General features: G+C 37.4%; 4 protein-coding genes across 6 annotated transcripts; 3 read left to right on the forward strand and 1 right to left on the reverse strand.

The window, feature by feature from the left end:
- Positions 1–73: 73 nt before the first annotated feature.
- On the forward strand, positions 74–5283 carry LOC131787998 (testis-expressed protein 2-like). The gene is made up of 4 exons (XM_059105078.2): positions 74–1500; positions 2152–3746; positions 4437–4557; positions 5084–5283. The coding sequence occupies exons 1-4, from the start codon at positions 229–231 to the stop codon at positions 5165–5167; spliced, it is 3072 nt and encodes a 1023-aa protein (XP_058961061.1). The 5' UTR covers positions 74–228; the 3' UTR covers positions 5168–5283.
- Positions 5284–6915: 1632 nt separating this feature from the next.
- Positions 6916–11444, reverse strand: LOC131788000 (protein-lysine N-methyltransferase EEF2KMT). 3 transcript variants are annotated; one of them, XM_059105080.2, is made up of 9 exons: positions 11330–11444; positions 10997–11050; positions 10729–10917; positions 9908–9985; positions 9303–9358; positions 8163–8770; positions 7416–7476; positions 7199–7290; positions 6916–7056 (listed from the first exon to the last, which is right to left on the reverse strand). In XM_059105080.2, the coding sequence occupies exons 1-9, from the start codon at positions 11414–11416 to the stop codon at positions 6956–6958; spliced, it is 1326 nt and encodes a 441-aa protein (XP_058961063.2). In that variant the 5' UTR covers positions 11417–11444; the 3' UTR covers positions 6916–6955. The 3 variants fall into 3 exon arrangements, with proteins under 3 accessions (XP_058961063.2, XP_058961065.2, XP_058961064.2); XM_059105082.2 differs by having other exon boundaries at positions 10729–10898; positions 11330–11405; XM_059105081.2 differs by having other exon boundaries at positions 6918–7056; positions 7189–7290.
- LOC131787951 (RNA-binding protein with serine-rich domain 1-A-like) lies at positions 11400–14560 on the forward strand. Its single transcript, XM_059105024.2, has 4 exons — positions 11400–11497; positions 11648–11845; positions 12629–12774; positions 13385–14560. Exons 1-4 carry the CDS (start codon positions 11415–11417, stop codon positions 14227–14229), a joined length of 1272 nt encoding a protein of 423 aa, XP_058961007.2. The 5' UTR covers positions 11400–11414; the 3' UTR covers positions 14230–14560.
- Positions 14561–15661: 1101 nt separating this feature from the next.
- LOC131787982 (uncharacterized) lies at positions 15662–17842 on the forward strand. Its single transcript, XM_059105063.2, has 6 exons — positions 15662–15786; positions 16215–16358; positions 16647–16726; positions 17007–17074; positions 17256–17331; positions 17653–17842. Exons 1-6 carry the CDS (start codon positions 15690–15692, stop codon positions 17797–17799), a joined length of 612 nt encoding a protein of 203 aa, XP_058961046.2. The 5' UTR covers positions 15662–15689; the 3' UTR covers positions 17800–17842.
- Positions 17843–17870: the final 28 nt, after the last annotated feature.

The following is a 17870-nucleotide window of genomic DNA, read 5'->3' on the forward strand; positions in this document are numbered from 1 at the left end:
CCCACCCATCACCTGGAAAATGGTGATTTTGCATTCGTGCGTCTATGTACGTGAGAGTCTGGAAGCCAATGTTTTGCCGCTGGCTTTGTTTTCTGTCCCATTCACTCGGGTCACGGAGTCGATAAACTTGACGAGGAAAAATTGCAATTTCAATGGTAATCATCGCCTCATGGCGGGTAACTGTTTAATTAGGAAGAGCACAGAGGGCTGGTGAAGTAGAGGAGAGCAATGAGTGCAAAAAAGCCGCCACCCCGACCACCCTTACCACGAACAACGACCGCGAGAAGTGGCCAGCCAACCGGAGTAGCTCCTGAAAGATCGATTCGAAATGCATTTGCTTCGATCTCTATTCGTTACAGTTCTAGCAATAAGGAGTTAGATTCTGACGAAGAAATATCCATCGAACGTAAAGGAAACAGAGAGAGCCATGATAGAAACGATCCCCGACTGCGAATCGAAGGTGAAAATGAAGAGGATGGTTTCTGTAAAGTGACAGTGGAAGATTACGAACAGCTTGAGAGCGTCGACCCTTCTCGTCAGGAAGTTGACAAACATACTGAAGCGATTTCAAATGCGAAAAAGAGCTCGTCGGAAGCTGGCTTGAAATTAGCTAGTAAGAGCCACTCTACTCAAGAGCTGAGAGCGACCTCAGAAAAGCGGTCGATAGTTCAGAAACAAAGTACGTGGCCGAGTTATTTGCGATCAGAAGACTCTGATTCGGTCATAATGAAGTTCCTGCGTGGTCGAGGAGATCAGGGAAACGAACCGAAGTCTGAACCCGCAAAAGAAGGCCTTTCGCTTCCAGAACAAGAGATAAAAGAGGAAAACGATGTCGGATCGATTCCCTCCAAAACTCATGTTGATGAAGATTTACAAAGCAAATTAACAGTGGACAGACCAAGATCTAGGTCTCCGTCACCTTTTCGTCGTAAATTGAATCGAGATCGTCAAGATGAAAACACCCGTGGAGGTGCCGAACAGGAAAAGCCGAAAAGCTCAGCTGGCATTTCTTTATCATCTCTGTTGGCGAGTTTAGCGAAAGATGAAGCGCACGTTGAGCCTGAAGAAATTGTTTCGGATACCGAAGAAAATGAAAGTAGCGCAGACATAAACTCTGAAATTCAATCTTCTTCAGACTTGTCTTTCAATTTAAACCATTTTAAGGAGACCAGAAACACAAAAGCTGGTAGTGATGTACGACATTTACCGCACCCTACGGTAGACAAATCCCCTCATTTCGCCAATTTTTGTTTTTGCTCTTTAATAGTTTATATCTACTTCATCACATCGTCTCCTCCGTTTATGTCTGGGGTAGTGCTTGGAGGTTTACTGACATATTTAGGGGGATGTGCATTTCTTTGGCTATTTTGTCCAGTGGACTCCATTGCTGAACGATACGAAAAAGAACTAATGGAATATGAACAAAGACTAGCAAGAATCCCCACGCTTGATTACAAATCTACTGATCCTGGGTTACTTTTAGAGAGAAACAAATTAGAGGCAAGTATTCAAGTTTGCATTTATCAAAAACATTCTTCGTGACAGGAGAAGGAAAATCTCGTCAACCGATTTTTCACTTGCCCATTTCTTTCTGGAAGTGTATTCGTCACTTTCATGTTACTTTCTACGCCTTAAGCGTGTGTTTGTACAGTTACGTTTACCATCGAGTTTAGGAAGTCTGATATTCTATAGGAACATAACATTTTAAAATTATGTCGCGGTAAATTTTTAATGATGTTATTCGAATTTCTACAATCTTGTCGTACTATGTATATTGATGCAATTGGCCAATGATATAGATAGAACCTTGATTTTATTGTCAGACCTTGTGATCAAGTTTTGAAAAAATGGATGGTGTAGCTTTGATGCATCAAAATTGGAGCAAAATACCCTCAGGGAGACATACAAGGAAAACTTTCTTCGCTAAATGAAATAAATATAGTTTATCTAACAGATTAATCATTAGATATTACTTTTATTGATCAGAGAAATGACGTCATAAATTGTACAAAGCCTTTAAGTGGCTTTACTTTGAAGTGTACTTTACATAAACAATGTTTTTATCATTTGAATTAATATTTTGCTTATTTTGTAAAATTTCAGTCCAGATCTTTCTTTTTATGTTTGTTTGTTTTTTTTTTTATTTCCTAGGGCTGGATGTTTAAGTCATTTGATTACATCCCAGACAAGTTCGAATTCAGTGCCGAGACTATTCCAGTCTTTGCCTCCTTAAATGGAACAAACTTAAAACTGTCACATCCTCATGTGGAAGATTCTGGAAAGAAGTTTGACCCGCGATCCATTGAAGAGGGAGCAAGTGTATCATTCTCAAAGCATGAACACTATGATTTAACTGGAAGCAAAGTTTCACTTTTACCAGCATCAATGACAATGAAGAAAGTATGGAGTCGAAAGTTTCCAATCTGCCTTGCTCTTGAAAAGCTAGGGACACATTCTGAAGATATCTCTTGTTTTAGCAAAAGTGCTGATGAAGAAAGTGGTGCAAAGGAGAGCATCAAAATCAAGGAACAAGATTCTTTAGATGATGTTGGTGTACTTTACTTATTTGCAAGGACTGGTAGGGAGAAAGAAGATTGGTATAATCACCTGTGCAGACTTCTTAATGACAATTCTGGAAACTCTTCCGACCTGGAGACCCCGCCATTGTGTTCATATCCCCAATACATGGCTAAACTCATTGCTCAGCCTTCCCAACAGTCAGAAATTGCATGGGTTAATGTCATGTTTGGGAGAGTATTTTGGGATGTATGGCATGACAAGTATTGGACTAACAAGATCAAGGAACGCTTTGAAAACAAGCTTGCCAAGATGAAGAAACCCTCCTTCATACGGGACATCTCAATTTCTGATCTTAACCTTGGCCAGAGTCTTCCAGTTATAACAAAGACATCTTCTCCGAAGGTTGAGCATGATGGTACATGGGTTGATTTAGAAGTGACTTACAATGGAGGCTTGATCCTTACTTTTGAAGGCCATTTAAATATAGAAGGGTACTTGAGTTACTTTTTAAGCCTTGGAAACAGTGAGCATGCAGAGCTTGAAATGGCAGAGCTGTCTAGGAAATATGAAAATCTTGACAAAGAAAGTTTGGGCGCAGCTGAACTTGATAATGACTCAGGATCTGAGAGTCCACCTGACAGTGACTCTGACTTTGAATCACCAGAATCTGACTTTGAAGAGTTTATGATCAAGCCTCTTGGAACTGTGCAGAGTGGAAGAGAGAAGCTGGAAGATATTCCTCAGAGTGAAAGCTCTGACTCCTTCACCTTGAGCAGTTTTGATGGTGATGAAGAGCTTCTTGAAAGCAAGGATCCTTTATCTCTGAGTAATGCAACTGATGCAGAAGAAGGAAATTCTTCTTTGGAAAAGAGCACTCAACCAAGAAGGAGACAACTGTCTTCTCAGAAACAGAGTTCAAGTGAGGAACTATCAGATAAAGGCTTGCTCACTGAAGTTCTTCCTGAGAAGACATCAGAAAGTGCCCCTAGTACTCCAATGAAAAAACACTTAGGTCTTTCTACTAAGAATGGACCAAAGCGCAAAATCTTCAGTGTAATTGAACGGCTGGCAAAATCTAAGTGGGTGAAGAAGGCAGCGGAGACTGGCATTGTCAAGAGAGCAGCTGAGAGGTTTTCTAATCTGCCAATTATTTTGTCAGTGGAGGTATTAACAGTCAAAGGAACTCTTGCACTGAACATTCCCCCACCTCCTACAAACAGGCTGTGGTATGTTGTAATCAACTGCATTAAATTTTCTCCTGTTTTTCTCCTTTCTTTTTTTTAGCAAGGTAATTCTCTCTTTCCACTTAGTCTTTGTGCCAATTCACAGATATGAAAACGTATTTGATATAAGTCCAGCTTTACATGGTTATCGTTGATTTCCATGTATTAGGAAAGGGAAAGAAAAGCTTTATGGAAAGGGAATAATTAATTTGGAAGTTAAAGATGTTCCACACATTTGGTGACTCTACATTCAGTAAATTTAATCTGTTGCTACATGCCAGCAAACTCAACAAATTTCTAGTGAACTTGGAGATTCTTAAAGAGGAGTGTTACTTACTGGTATGAGAGTAAATGTATATGTTTTACACACTTGGAGGAAAATCAACTGTGACACAATATTGTAGAAAAAATTATTTTCATAATTTAAATAGATTACCAGTTGGTAAATAAGATGCAAAACACAATATGATAATTAACATTATTATTATTTTTACCTGTTAAGTAGCAAAATTTTTATTTGACTGTATTTTATTTTTTCCTGCTTGTACATTAAATTATGTTGTAAAATCTGATCTAGAAGCTGTGGAAGAAGCTCTAGTTTTGAGATTTTGAAGAACATTTTAGACTTTATCTGTTCATGGGGTGTAATAATTTTCAGTTTGCATTCAATTCAAATTTGATACATTGTTGCAGGTATGGTTTCCGGGGGAGTCCCATGTTGTTTGTCTCTGCAAGACCAAAGCTTGGTGAACGTCAAGTCAAACTCACCCATGTTACTGACTGGATTGAGAAAAAGTTGAAACAAGAGTTTAAGGTAAGAATTTTAAATGGAAATTTGTGAATTGATGTTACATGTAAATTACCAAGTTAGAGAAAAAACAAGAGAGCAGGTGAAGTTCTGCAACAAACAGCTATAAGTCTGGGCTAACTCATAGAGCTGAGTACAGACCTAATGGATGTATGGATTATTGTTTCCACCCATATGTGGTATGATAGTCAATAGTAATCCAACCCCGCCTTTCATACGAATCCCCACAAGTCAACTTCATTAGCAGGAGGGACAGCCATTCTGTAGATTGGAGAGGCGCATTGTCATTGTAAAGTATCACTGAAGATTGATTAATATTTGATTAAAAAAAGTGTACTTGGGCTGACATGCCAAGTGGCTTTTCTGGCTTGTGCTTCAAGCCTAATTTTGTCTTTTTGTCACCGTTGCTGTTTTGTTATTGTTGCTTTAACCTCACTTTGGACTGCATCCCTCTGGTTTTTGTGTATTATCTTACAGTTTTCAAATTGTCTTTGCATAATTTCTTTGCTTGTTTTTTGGTAATGTGTTTCAGAACATGTTTGTCCTTCCCAACATGGAAGATCTTCCAATTAGGCTCATGAATTCAGGACTAGAGGAACAGTTCCCGCATTGGTGACTGAGTGATTACAGAGCTTGTAAAATATCACTGTTTTCAAGAGCATTAAAAAATGTCTCCTTTGATTAAAACAAGAGCCACCTAGACACTGACATGTCAATGTTGCCCTTGGCGCATTGAGAATAGGTTATGTTTCAGAAAATCTTTAAGATCTGCGGAGAGAATGACTTCAGTTTGAGTGATCAGAAGACAGCTTTAAGCTGGTATCAAATATTTTCTAGATTTACAGTGGTTGCCACTTGTTCCATTATACATAACTTAAATGTGTGAAAAGTATAATAATCGTATTTGAGGAAGTGGGGGGTTGAGAAGTATAGCATATAATATTTTAATTATTTCTATTCATGTTATTAATCAAAGCTCTCAACATTTCATGATGAATGCTCATTCAAATTTTAAGAATTAAATTAATATGAATATGTATTACATAAAGTTTAGGTGTGTTTAAAGTCTTTTGTGTATTTTTATGTAATATTTTTCAATGTACAGATCTGTAGGCTGCTATTGTCATTTGTTTCATGTAGGGCTGTTTTATCATAGAGTACACTTGTAATGGGCAGCTAGTATTTAATTTTAGATACCATAATATGTAACTTTTGTTATAGCTACTGAAGGTTGTTGTCCACACCCAGTAGCCTCTTGTCTTTGTCTTTTTGTTTATTTGAGGTGGTCTTGATGTAATGTTTTGATTGGCTGTAATTTCAAAGTGACGATTTTCAAATTGACAGAAATTGAGCAATGCATTCAGACTGACAATGGACCTTTAACCTGTTAACTCCTAGATCTGATTTGTAATTCACCCCTCTAGCTGCCACACATTTCCTTGTAAATTGGTTACAAGAATTTGATGTTAGATAGAGATAACTTTGTGATAAGTTTAAGTATTCACATTACCTGTTTGCTGGTGAATGTATGGATATTGTAGGGAATATTCGTGTTAATCATTTCTGAGAGTTAAAGGATTAAGAGTTGCAAACCCCAGACAGGTTCAAGTGTTGTGTGATTCTTCTAAAAGATCAGCATTTTGTTAGTTCAGTAACAAGCAATTGTAAATAAGTGGTGTTTTTTTTAATAAATGCATTTTATAGTGCTGCCATTTCCTTTCTGCAGATTGTAAACAGTAAAGGTAATTAAATGTTGGTAGGAAACTTCTCTACAAAGAGTACTTTAAGAATGAACTAAAATGACTAAGTGGCATCTGGGCTTTAGAATTAACGAATTACTTTAAATCTGTGAGGAAAGAAATTTTAGAATAGAATCCTATTAGATATTTTACATGGTAAAAACAAAGTTATGATTTATGAGACTTAATATGAAAATGATCATCAAGGGTGGATTACTCTGAAGTTCTAAAAGTAACTACCCTTTGAATGTAATGATATATTTTTAAGTTTGCTAGCTAATTGCAGAATGGAGCAATATTAAAAATGTTTTTCCTTTTCAACAAATGATCTACATTAAAAAATTCTTCAATCTCTGAGATTTTCAACTATATCAGTTCGAAAAAAAGGCCAGAATAAATTAATTTATTGGTTTCATTTGAATGACACTGTCAGGTTTCATCTGAATTCTTCTGAATTTTAGTTTTACTATTAAGAATGACTACTTAATAGTACTAAGTATTTAAAAACTTCCCTAATAATATGTTAATTGGTTTAGTTTTAATGTAATGTGGTAAAACTTACAATATCATTGTGTATAGTAAATAAAGTATGAATAACTTTTGAACAAAGGAAAGCTGTTACATTATTTTGTCTGAGGAATACCACACAATTAAAGCTCATTAAATTAGACTTCAAGCTTGATAATTTTAATTTCACAACTCTGATCATAGTAAAAAACTTGATTTGCTGGCTTGGTTACTTCACTGCAGGAAATATTGTGTTCATCTGCAAACCAAATAAAATACTCTACCTCAAAATTATAATTTTTTGCAAAGAACATTTTTAAAATTAAGGACAATTGTACACTTATCATAATAAAGATGTTTTAATTTTACTAATGGAATCAATTGAAGTTACCTTTACTTACAAAGGCAATTAAGGAACAATTCATATGTTTGCAGATTCCTGATGGTTGAAGCAATGAAAGCAACAGGTTTCCCCCTTTTATCGCCACCAGTACTACAACAGATGCACATGTTAAAACATTAGTTAACTTTCCCAAATAATGACATTTTTATGGACAAAGTAAATTTGTCTGAGAAGCTACCATGACAAAAAAAAATACTAACTTGATCGATACTTACCTTAAGAGTAGATGCAAAGTTCTCACTAATGCTGGAGTCAACTCACTATCATAAATAACATCTATTAAAGAAATTAAAAACAGTTTTGTTTTTAAAAGCACAATTTATAGTAAAGAAAACTCAAACACACTCATGCTTTTTAGTCATACAAGAGCTAAAAGGCAAACCCAACTGCTTTTGATGTGCTTTGACCCGAACCTTTGTCTTCCAATTTGATGGCAGGTCTTTTTGATGGGAAGAACTTTTCATCTCCATAACTATTACACATACTTTTCACAAATTCATCATTTGGTCCTAAAAGATTTTCAATTCTGAAAAGTCACCACTGTGTCTGTTATTTGTAAACCAGTACGAAAGAATTCATCAGATTACACTTAATGTGGTGTCATGCAAGATTAAAACAATTGTCTGATTTAAGATGGTGCACTGAAACCTCAGGATGAGCACTCATGGCTGTAAGGCATTGATGTAAGTGATCCTTGGTTTCCTCTATCATATAGAAGAAGCTGAAGGAGTAAGTGACCAAGAGAGCAGCATAGTGCAGCTGTTGTGGCCTTGTGAGGCCTCATCAACATTGCTTAAATTGCCTTATTGGACAGAAAAGAACTTCACATAGTGCCAACACCAAAGTCACCTTAGTGCACATTCTGTGGATTTAGCATCACCTAATCATCATCCCCCACCACAGCCACACCCCATGAGTGTCCTACACTTAAGAGAAAGTGTACCATATTTCCCTATACATACCAGCAGCTAAAATAATCCCAGTTGAAAATCTCCTCAAATCACTCTTCTTTAAAGTTGTCCAGTCTAATTTACAAATGTCAACTTGAGTGTCCCAAGAATGATTGGCACAGTCTTCAATTAAGTGCCTTATCTGACTTGAAGGATTTCTTGAATAGCAAGCAATGAAATCTGAAGCACAACTTGACAGGTCATGAATATCTTCACTTTCAGAATAGTCTGATAAACATGCCATACACTGAGGTGTTTTGTCAAACTTGTGTAAAGTTATTTCCATATCAGGTGTCTTGCTGGTAGTCACTCCAGAGTCTTGCTGAGAAGTTATATCTCTGTGATGTGAGTAGCCATGATTATCTTCATTCCTGAGAGCCAATCCTTTCCAATGTTTATGCATGTCACTCTCTGTGTGAGACTCACAAGTCCTTTTGTTATTTAAATATGGTAATTCACTGTCTGCCTGGCTTATGACAAATCCATTCAGTTCAAGGTTGCTTTGAAGTGCTTTGAACACTTCATTATGGCAGTCACTGAATATGTACTGGCTTGGTGAACTCATGGAGCAAATAGAAAGTCCTGTAAGTCCAGTACCACAGCCCAGCTCTATGATGGATCTGGAAAATAACACCAAAGAAAATGAATGGCAAATGGAAGAATTGAAACTAGGAACTATAAAACCCTTCAAGAATGATTTGTGCGACCCCAACTACCCAGCCTTCCTGACGAATGAAGCAACTGACTGTAAAACTACTCCAGCCTAAAAAGATGGGTTACTACAGTTGGTGACCCTGTCATATTTCATGCCGTTTCCCTAACAGTTTGCAAGATTTATTTTAATGTCAAAAGCAATGCAGCAATGTCAAAATGAGTTGTCAAGTGTACAACACAATTGCCATACATGCCAGGATTTAAGCCAAATCTCTAGCACACTTATCATTGGTACAACTAGCATATCCCCAATGCAAGCCCTCTGAATATTTATTACTGCCAAAAACAAAAGACATTAAGATGACATCAAGACTGCCAAGCCTGCATAATGATTTTCATTTTTAAAATTACCATCTTTTTCATGGAATAAACTGCAATTTTAACTTGCAGTTCAAGTTGTTGGTCTTTTTCTTAATCTGAAGCCAAGCATACAGTTACCTGTCTTGAAATAAGGAAGGGTTTTCTAGTGCCCACTCAGCAAGGTATTCTCCTGCCTGTGATATCAGTCATTCCAAAAGAAAATCAAATGTAAACATTTTGATAATACAACCCTTAGAAATTAGCTCCTACCCTTCCACCCCTGTAGAATTTTTTCAGAGTGACTTACTCATAGTTCTCACATTAATAGGGACACTGCTGAAACAGTTTACACCATACTAGGAGTTGAAAATTAAATAGCAGTAGATGAATAAATAAATAATTAAATAAAAGAGAAAATTAGTTACATGCCAAATCTTATATCTACATTAGAAAATTACCATTTACAAGATTTAATCTACATTAAAACCATGACTTAGTGAATAAAAATAAAAATGAGAACAATTATCATAATGTTCTGATCGTGGATCTAATGGTGGGCATAAAACCAATAGTGAGTAGAAAAGTATCTGTTGTTACTGGTAACATTTTTCCTCTGAGTTCTTACCCCTATGGCTTTTATAAAAATCCAGCTACGTCTTACTATAACAGTCCACCTTGATACATTCCCAGATACATAAAAATTACCACCAGTAATTATGATATTATCTTAGAGGAAAACTCACCATCCAGGTACTAAGTCCTGTTGTTCCTTTAGAGATAAACTGTTGAGTTTCTTCAAGGGTTAACAAGGCCCCACATGGCTAAAAAAGTGATCAAAGGTTAAACCATTTAATGTTATGGTTAATTTGGCATGAAGAGGCCAGTGGTAAACTAGTTCCTTCTTCTATGGAAATTGTTAGTCTGCTGAAGGTTGCCTCAATTATCAATTAACATTTAATTAGGCTCCTCTTAAAATGTCAGGCCTAAAAGATCACAGGTTTTAGGAATAATTCACCCAATCACATGCTAAATACTCTCACTGAGAATATTCTTGATCACACACCTAATTCTTATGCTTGTACATAGAACTTTCCCTATCTGATGCAGAATGTATGACACCAGAAGTCCTTCACAAGGGTAAAACCTGTCTGACCCAACTTTCTAATTATAAATGGCTTACAACATTAAAAATGACTTAAATTTTGTCTTAAAAGGGGTTGCCTTTTCCAAAATGCCCCAGAGGAACAAGGGTCCTTGAACCAATTTACATGGGTGGTGCCTTTTGTATATCATAGTTACACGCATACTATAACTTTCTTAGACCTTGGCATGTATGTATATGTTAGTTTTGATGGCAAGGTTCCCACATGACCCCATGCTTCATTAAGGGTACAGTTCTCAGATAAAAGAAAGGTAGTACCACAGTTTCTTTAAAAAATTACCCCCACGACAAAAACAGTTGATTACCTCTGGGACCAAGGCTTTGTTTTAGAATAGCATGGGGTTGAATAGAAATCTTTCGTTTTTGATGACTGTCCCCCATACTTTTCTGAATGAACCTCACCAGTACATATGTTTTGAAGCACTTGTTATCCAGGTGTTCTGCTTTACCACACACATCTCCGTATGCTTCATAGAGTTCATCCGCGATCTCGATACACCTGTCCTCACATAACTTCAGCATGCGTTTCAGAAACAGTCTTTGGTACGATACCGAAGGAGCATACGACGATTCTGCAGTGAAGAAATAAGTCTGAAAAATAATTAAATATTTCAATGGCTAATTCAAATACGCAAAAAAAAATTTAAATCGATCGGTGTATGAGACAAACCATGCATAGGATTTTTCTCTGTTTTTCCAAGTCGAGACTTGCCTGCTCAAGTGCCTGAAAATCAATAACATTGAGAATAGAATTGTTTAAATCAACCGAAGAGATTCCTGTACAACCCCATACTTCATTATACATGACAGTTGCGCGATGAACGACAACAGTGGCTTAAAAAGTTTTTTAAGTTTGGGAAAAAATGCCTTGTTATATAAGAGTAGTTTAAATTAAGTTGTCAGTAAGTCATCTCGCCCGAAGTTATGCTGCCCGAAAATAAAGATATGTCGCCTAAGATTTTCAGTCGTGTCACCACTGACTCTTTCTGCAAAATAATCTTACTTTCCAAAGAAATAATTTCAACGGAGCCATTTGCAAGTACTGCTTCTGAATAACATCAAGGTTCAAAAGACTAAAGCCGTCCGCCATGTTGGATGCTATGACAGAGTGGGACCTGAAACCAAGTCAAGTACGGGATTCGGCCATCTTGGCGGTGTCAGCGTTAGGGATGTGAGTATATTCCTGCACAATCCTCGGCCATCTTTCTATTATTGCACCTTCAAAAGCTGCTCTTTATATCAAATTATTTTTTTAATTATATCACGGTGCATATTAGATTGTTTGTTTGCTAATTTTGCCGTGAATTTTGTCGGTCTTTAGGGGTCGCAGAAGTCGCTCGCGCTCTCCAGCACCTCGCAAAGACAAAGAAAAGAAGCGAACTACTAGTACCCGTGGCCGGAGTCCAGTAAAGTCAAGTAAGGCTAAGACTAAGGCTAAAAGCAAAGGGGATTCAAGCAAAGTGACTGCCAAAAACGGCACAGATAAAGGAAGTAGCCGTCGAAATCGTTTATCAAGCAGGTGACTTGTTTGAGACCTTTCTGAATGCTTTTTACCTCTGTTCATTGAATATCGCTGATTTAACCGCAACCTTATGCCACACATCAGTTTCATTATGTATACAAAGCTATGATCAATGTAGTTTCAATTTGGCAGCAACCATTTTGCTGTATGTATCATTGTTTGTTTACCATATGTGACCTGCGCAAATCAAAGATGTGTTCGCATGTTGTTTGGAGCTGACATGCGGAAATTTTAGAATGGCAACAAAGACGTTGTCTTGGTCATTATTTATGAGATATGAGTGCATATTAATCATTGTAAGCCAGGTTGGCTCTTAACATACTGATCTGTTTAACGTGCTCTCTAGTATACCTCGACGACCAAACCATGGTAACTTCATTCGACCCCAACTGTGTTTCACACTCACCCAATGCTTAGCTCTGAAAATTATGAAAAACTTAGTGAAAGGTTCAACCCAAAGTACTAATAATGACAATAAGGTACTAATAATGATGTCAAATTATTAGTGCACACATTCTCTGTGGATATGCTCAAATGTGCTTCAGTTGCTATTTGTTTGACATGTCAAAAAGCATGGAGGAGAGATTTTGTGAAACTGTACTAAAGTGTGGGAAGTTGACTTAATAAATGTAGTATCTGCAGTGGATATTGGATTTATCATGTCGAGTTCAAAATCTGCCTAGAATCCAAGCCCACCATCTCTTTGCTTTTTTTTTTCACATAATATCATGTGTAGCCTCATTGAAATATTGCTTATTTTCATGATTGTGTTGTTATCAGTTCATCATCCAGCTCTGGCAGTTCTAGCACTAGTCGCAGCTCCAGTTCAGGGTCAGCACCAGCAGAAGTAGTAGCAGCAGTAGTAGTGGGATCAAGTCATAGTGGGTCCAGTCGCAGTAGTAGTGGATCAAGTAGCAGCAGTAGTAGTAAGGATATCAAATTATTTTCTTGGAAACAAATATGCAGTGTTTGACTTATTCACATACCTTAGTAGACCTATCTCATTTTTAAAAAAAGATTTAATCATTTATTATCCAATATCATGAGAGTGATGAATCAAAGGTACCATCCACCTGTAGCTGAGTGGATAAACTTAGGAGTCCTTTCATACTTTAATTATTTTAAACCCACTACGTTGCTGAGTGATTCTATCATGATAGAGTCTTGCTTGTTAGTTAAGGGAGCTTGGTTTGTGAACTTTTTACAACTGCTTTGAAATCCAAGTTCCATTGAGTATGTGGAGCACTACAAGTCTCATAGTGAGAAAACCAATAACCCTCTTATCCCCTCCAGATAGTCTTTTTCAGTTTTGAATATTCAAAGATATTCTCTGAATTTCTGACAAGTAATTTAATGTTTGTGAAAATGAGATTGCACTCAAAAATTACCCAGGGCTGAATTAGGACTTTAAAAAAATCAGTATACTCCCCTGCAGCTTGTGAACTTTTTAATGTTGTTGTTCATAAAAGTAAATACTTGTGCATCTTCTTACTGGGCCTCCATAATGACTTTTTTCTTTTGTTTTCTCTTCTGTAGATAATGAAAAGGGAAAAACTCCCAAAACTAAAAAAGAAGTGAAGGAAAAGGAGACCAAAGAAGTGAAAGAAGTAACAAAGGAACCCAAAGAAGTCAAAGATAAAGCCCTACCCCCTCCCCCTAAACCAAAATCGCCCAAAGCCTCTCCTCCCCCAAAATCACCGAAGAAATCGCCAAAGAAATCACCAAAGAAATCACCAGTCCCTAAGTCACCCACCCCGCCGCCACGCACTAGGCCCACGCGGCGATCAGTTTCCAAATCCGTGTCCAAGTCTCCTAGTCCTGTGAAGCGTGGACCTCGCGCCCGTTCATCGTCTTCTTCAGCTTCTTCACGCTCACCTAGAAGACGCAAAAGGAGCCCAACCCCCAAACCGGCCAAGCTTTACGTGGCACATCTTACACGCAACGTCACGAAGGATCACGTTTTCGAGATATTTAGCGTATACGGTCACGTTAAGTCAGTTGACTTACCCATGGACCGTTTTAACTTTATGCCCAGGGGATTTGCATACGTGGAGTATGACGAGGCGGACGATGCAGACACTGCCTTGAAACATATGGATGGCGGACAAATTGATGGACAAGAAATAACTGCACAGATGGTGCTTCCCATAAGGCCACGCGACGTTAGACCCGCTCGCCGTCCCAGTCCACCCCCGAGGCGCCGTCCGATGCCAGCTTGGAGGAGATCACCGCCTGCACGATTCCGTGGCTCGTTTAGGGCGGGTAGACGATCGCGTTCTCCGTCTCCAAGGCGCAGGTCTCGTTCGAAATCACGGAGCAGAAGTCGATCACCACCAAGGCGACGGAGATACAGCCGATCTAGTTCGAGTTCATCGCGATGATAAGGACATTGCTTTGTTTAAGGAGAGAAACAGTGCAGAAATACTTTTAAATACCACTAGCTGCATTACTGGGGTGAAATTCTTTTAACACCTCGAGGTTTCTTCAACGAAAGGACGTTTTTGCAAAGACATTTCTATTATAATTTTCCTTTCGTCTCGTATTTTAAAACGGTACATTTTTCTTCCAGACAGTCGAACAATGCCAACATGGCATTTCAATTTGTCTCTCAGAATTTGGAATAGAGTCAAGTTTGTTGTTAGTTTCTTTCATAACGTTCAAGTATAAGACCCAGGTCTTTGCTATTTTGCTGAAATAAAGAGTCGATCATGATCTGGATGTACTTTGATTAGATTATGAGGTGTCCATGTGATTCATGGTTGACTCAACAGTTTTTTAGTGGCTCCAATATTGTGCGATTGGTTCTTCTGTACAGCATTACTAGAGAATTAGATATTTTTCAAAGGGGCACTCTTTCGAATGTTCCCTTCCTCTGACGAGTTTTGTTTGCTTCTGTTTGGTTTTTTGTTTGGGTTTTCTTTTTTGTTACCAATGGTTATATCAGAAAGAGAGCTCGATAGAATTTCGTAGATTAACTGCGTACGCTTTGCATGAAATCAAGGATGCCTTTGGACTTATTGGCTTGATATGTACGATTTTGTTTGTTAATTGCGTCCATGGAGAATAAGATGGGTAATCCTTGTTATTTATCATGGTGCATCCTTTGTGTGAGGCTGGCGCAAAATAAGAACATTGTATCACGATGACCCTCTCTTGTGCGTCTCGGGTGAACCTTTGAATGTAGAAAGGAGTTGACACTATTGTTTTCTGTTTCATCAACATGCACCAACAGTTTCAACCATTTGTTTGCTTGTTTACCTTTAGCTTTACCTTCCAAAAGCAGAAAACGACGGAGAACTCCGGGACTTTCTCGAATGCTTACAACAGTTGTTTTCATTAGTTACTTTTAAAAAGAATTAAGATATTCAAGAAGACACAATAACATTCATTGTTACGGTGCAAAGCAAGCACTGCAAAGAGAGTTGAATTGCGTGAACAAACCATTTGGTGACCGAGGTAACATCTAAGGATTAGTTTCGAGCCAGGACAAAAAGCGAATCCAGACAGATGAGCTATAAAATCCCTGCAGTCTGTATTCAGTCATCTGCGCCTAATTCTGGTTTGCCTTACTGGTCAAAATGCTGTTAAAACTTACATCGCGTGACAGTGATTTCGGTCACGAAATTTGCTCGGATTACCTTATTAACTTTGCATCTGGTTGAGTTCTGCTCAAAGGTTTTTTTCATCTTTTTATTCACTTATTACTCGGGCTTTCCAAAGGAAACACCCGCGTTGAAATTCTGTTTTTTTCCCTCGTTTATTTATTAAAGGTAGTGGAACTTACAGTATCTGACAGAGAAATCTGGGAACTAGAGTAACTACGCCTGGATAATTTTGCTTTATGATTGTACTTCGATTAATCATGGCGTTGAAAACGATCACTGTGTTTTGTGGTTCCAGCTCAGGAAGTGACCCAAGATTCGAGGAGAGCGCGAGAGGTACTTTTCTTCTGTGGAAATTCGAATAATTTTTGTCTATGGTTAGACTTGTGATCAAATGCGCACACTACCAAATAAGTTGGAACGTGCAATGTTATGAAAACCAAGAAATGGCTGCAATTGTCAGAGATTAATTCAAATAAATATCTGCAAATTTTATGAAGAATAGCCTAATCCTCTGACCGTTTCAGCTTGCTTACTTAAACTCCTCACTTGCATTTCTGAGGATAAGAAGAAAATCAAGGTAACATTTTCTGCACAGCCTCATCCTGTTGTAAAACAAAGCTGTACGTACTGTTCAGACTGTCCCAAAGAGAATTGTATGCGTATTGCATACAGTATGAGTATGTGCAGAAATTTTAGCCAAATCAATTGTTGTTGATTTTTAACTTTCATTTGAATTTCTCACGTGGTTTTGATATCTGCAGCTCTTGGTCTTTGCTTAGCGAAGAATAAGATCAATCTCATTTATGGTGGCGGTTCTGTTGGGCTTATGGGTACTGTGGCTAAAACTGTTGCTGAAGGTGGATGTGAAGTTACTGGATTTCTTCCTGAGTTCTTTGTTCAAAGAAGTAAGCCACCATGGATATGTTTACCAACCAAAATGAACCTTAGTACCCCAATGTGTAAAGTTAGGACAGTGTAATACTGTCAAATAAAATGGCATTCTAATTAACCATTGTGTTGTTGAGTTTTATGTATATATTGAGGCTGATGAGTATCATATTTGAATGCTGACACTGGAGGCAATTACAATTACCAGGAGTATCTTTAACTTACAGACTTTGCTGAGATTAGCCTTAAAAATTATTCTTGGTCAAGCATTACATAGAGCCATTTGGGATAATTTTCAACTGCAGATCCTAAAGATTTAGAAGGCATCGGCAAGACAGTACTTGTTCAAGATATGCATACAAGGAAGAGAGAGATGTTAGAGCAGGTACCAACAATGATATAATTATGATAACTTTCAATGAACTAAAAGCATGGTGGCCCTATGGTAAGTGCTCTGGAGACACAATAAATTCATTATGGTGTGTTCAGAAGTAAACACACCACAAATATTAGGGATAACCTCTCATACAGCACCTTCTCAGTCCAAGGGAAGACTCTATTGGGTGTGCCGGCCACTTTTTTTTTTGGAGCATCACAATAACCCTGGATGAATTTAATTTCTTACATTATTAACTATCCTAAATCAGAAATTTGTGTATTTTCAGGCTGATGCCTTGATAGCTTTACCTGGGGGCTTTGGAACATTTGAGGAATTACTGGAAATGATCACATGGTAACAAACTAATGTTAAGACTTAAATTAGATTATCTACTGCTTAAGAAGACAGTTAACAAATATATAATCTTCTTGTTGTTTCTCCTCTGAATCATTTTTCAAAAATGATGCCAACTTTTGTTGAAAGCATTCTTTAATCTGTTTATTTTAATTATTTTTTTCTCTTATTCCTTTGTCAGGTATCAACTTGGACTTCATGATAAACCAATAGGATTGTTAAATGTGGCCAATTACTGGGGAAGTTTTTTGGAATGGGTATGTTGAAGAGTCTTCTCTCACACTGATATACAAAAATCTTATTTAGAACTTACTTCTGATATCAGTGGTCAATTTTGTTTAATTTGCTCAAACACTCTTCACTGTTTCATCAGCAAGTTAGAAATTGTCAGAAGAAAATAAAATAAAAGTACTTCTTCACTTTTGTTGCTCCTTTCCCCACTTAACCATAGAGACAAAATCCTTTAAAAGCTCCTATAAACAATTTTTTCTAATTTTATTTCTCACCATCTTCATTACAATTGTTATCAGTGTAGTTATGTACCTACACAACTATTTGTGTTTTTTCCTTAACTTTAGATTCAGAATGCAGTCAGGACAGGTTTTGTGTATGGTGAGAACAAAGACATTCTCTTAGTTGCTGAAGATTGTGATACACTTTTGACTAAGCTGCAAGAGCGTGCTTCCAGTGAAGAAAAAACTTTCAAAAAATTACCTGCTAAATAAGTTTGTATGTTATTACCTATTGAATAAATATTTGTCATTGTGACTGGTTTTCCTTTTTTTTACTTTCAAAA

Source organism: Pocillopora verrucosa, chromosome 8 (assembly GCF_036669915.1).
Source record: "Pocillopora verrucosa isolate sample1 chromosome 8, ASM3666991v2, whole genome shotgun sequence".
NCBI lineage: Eukaryota > Metazoa > Cnidaria > Anthozoa > Scleractinia > Pocilloporidae > Pocillopora > Pocillopora verrucosa.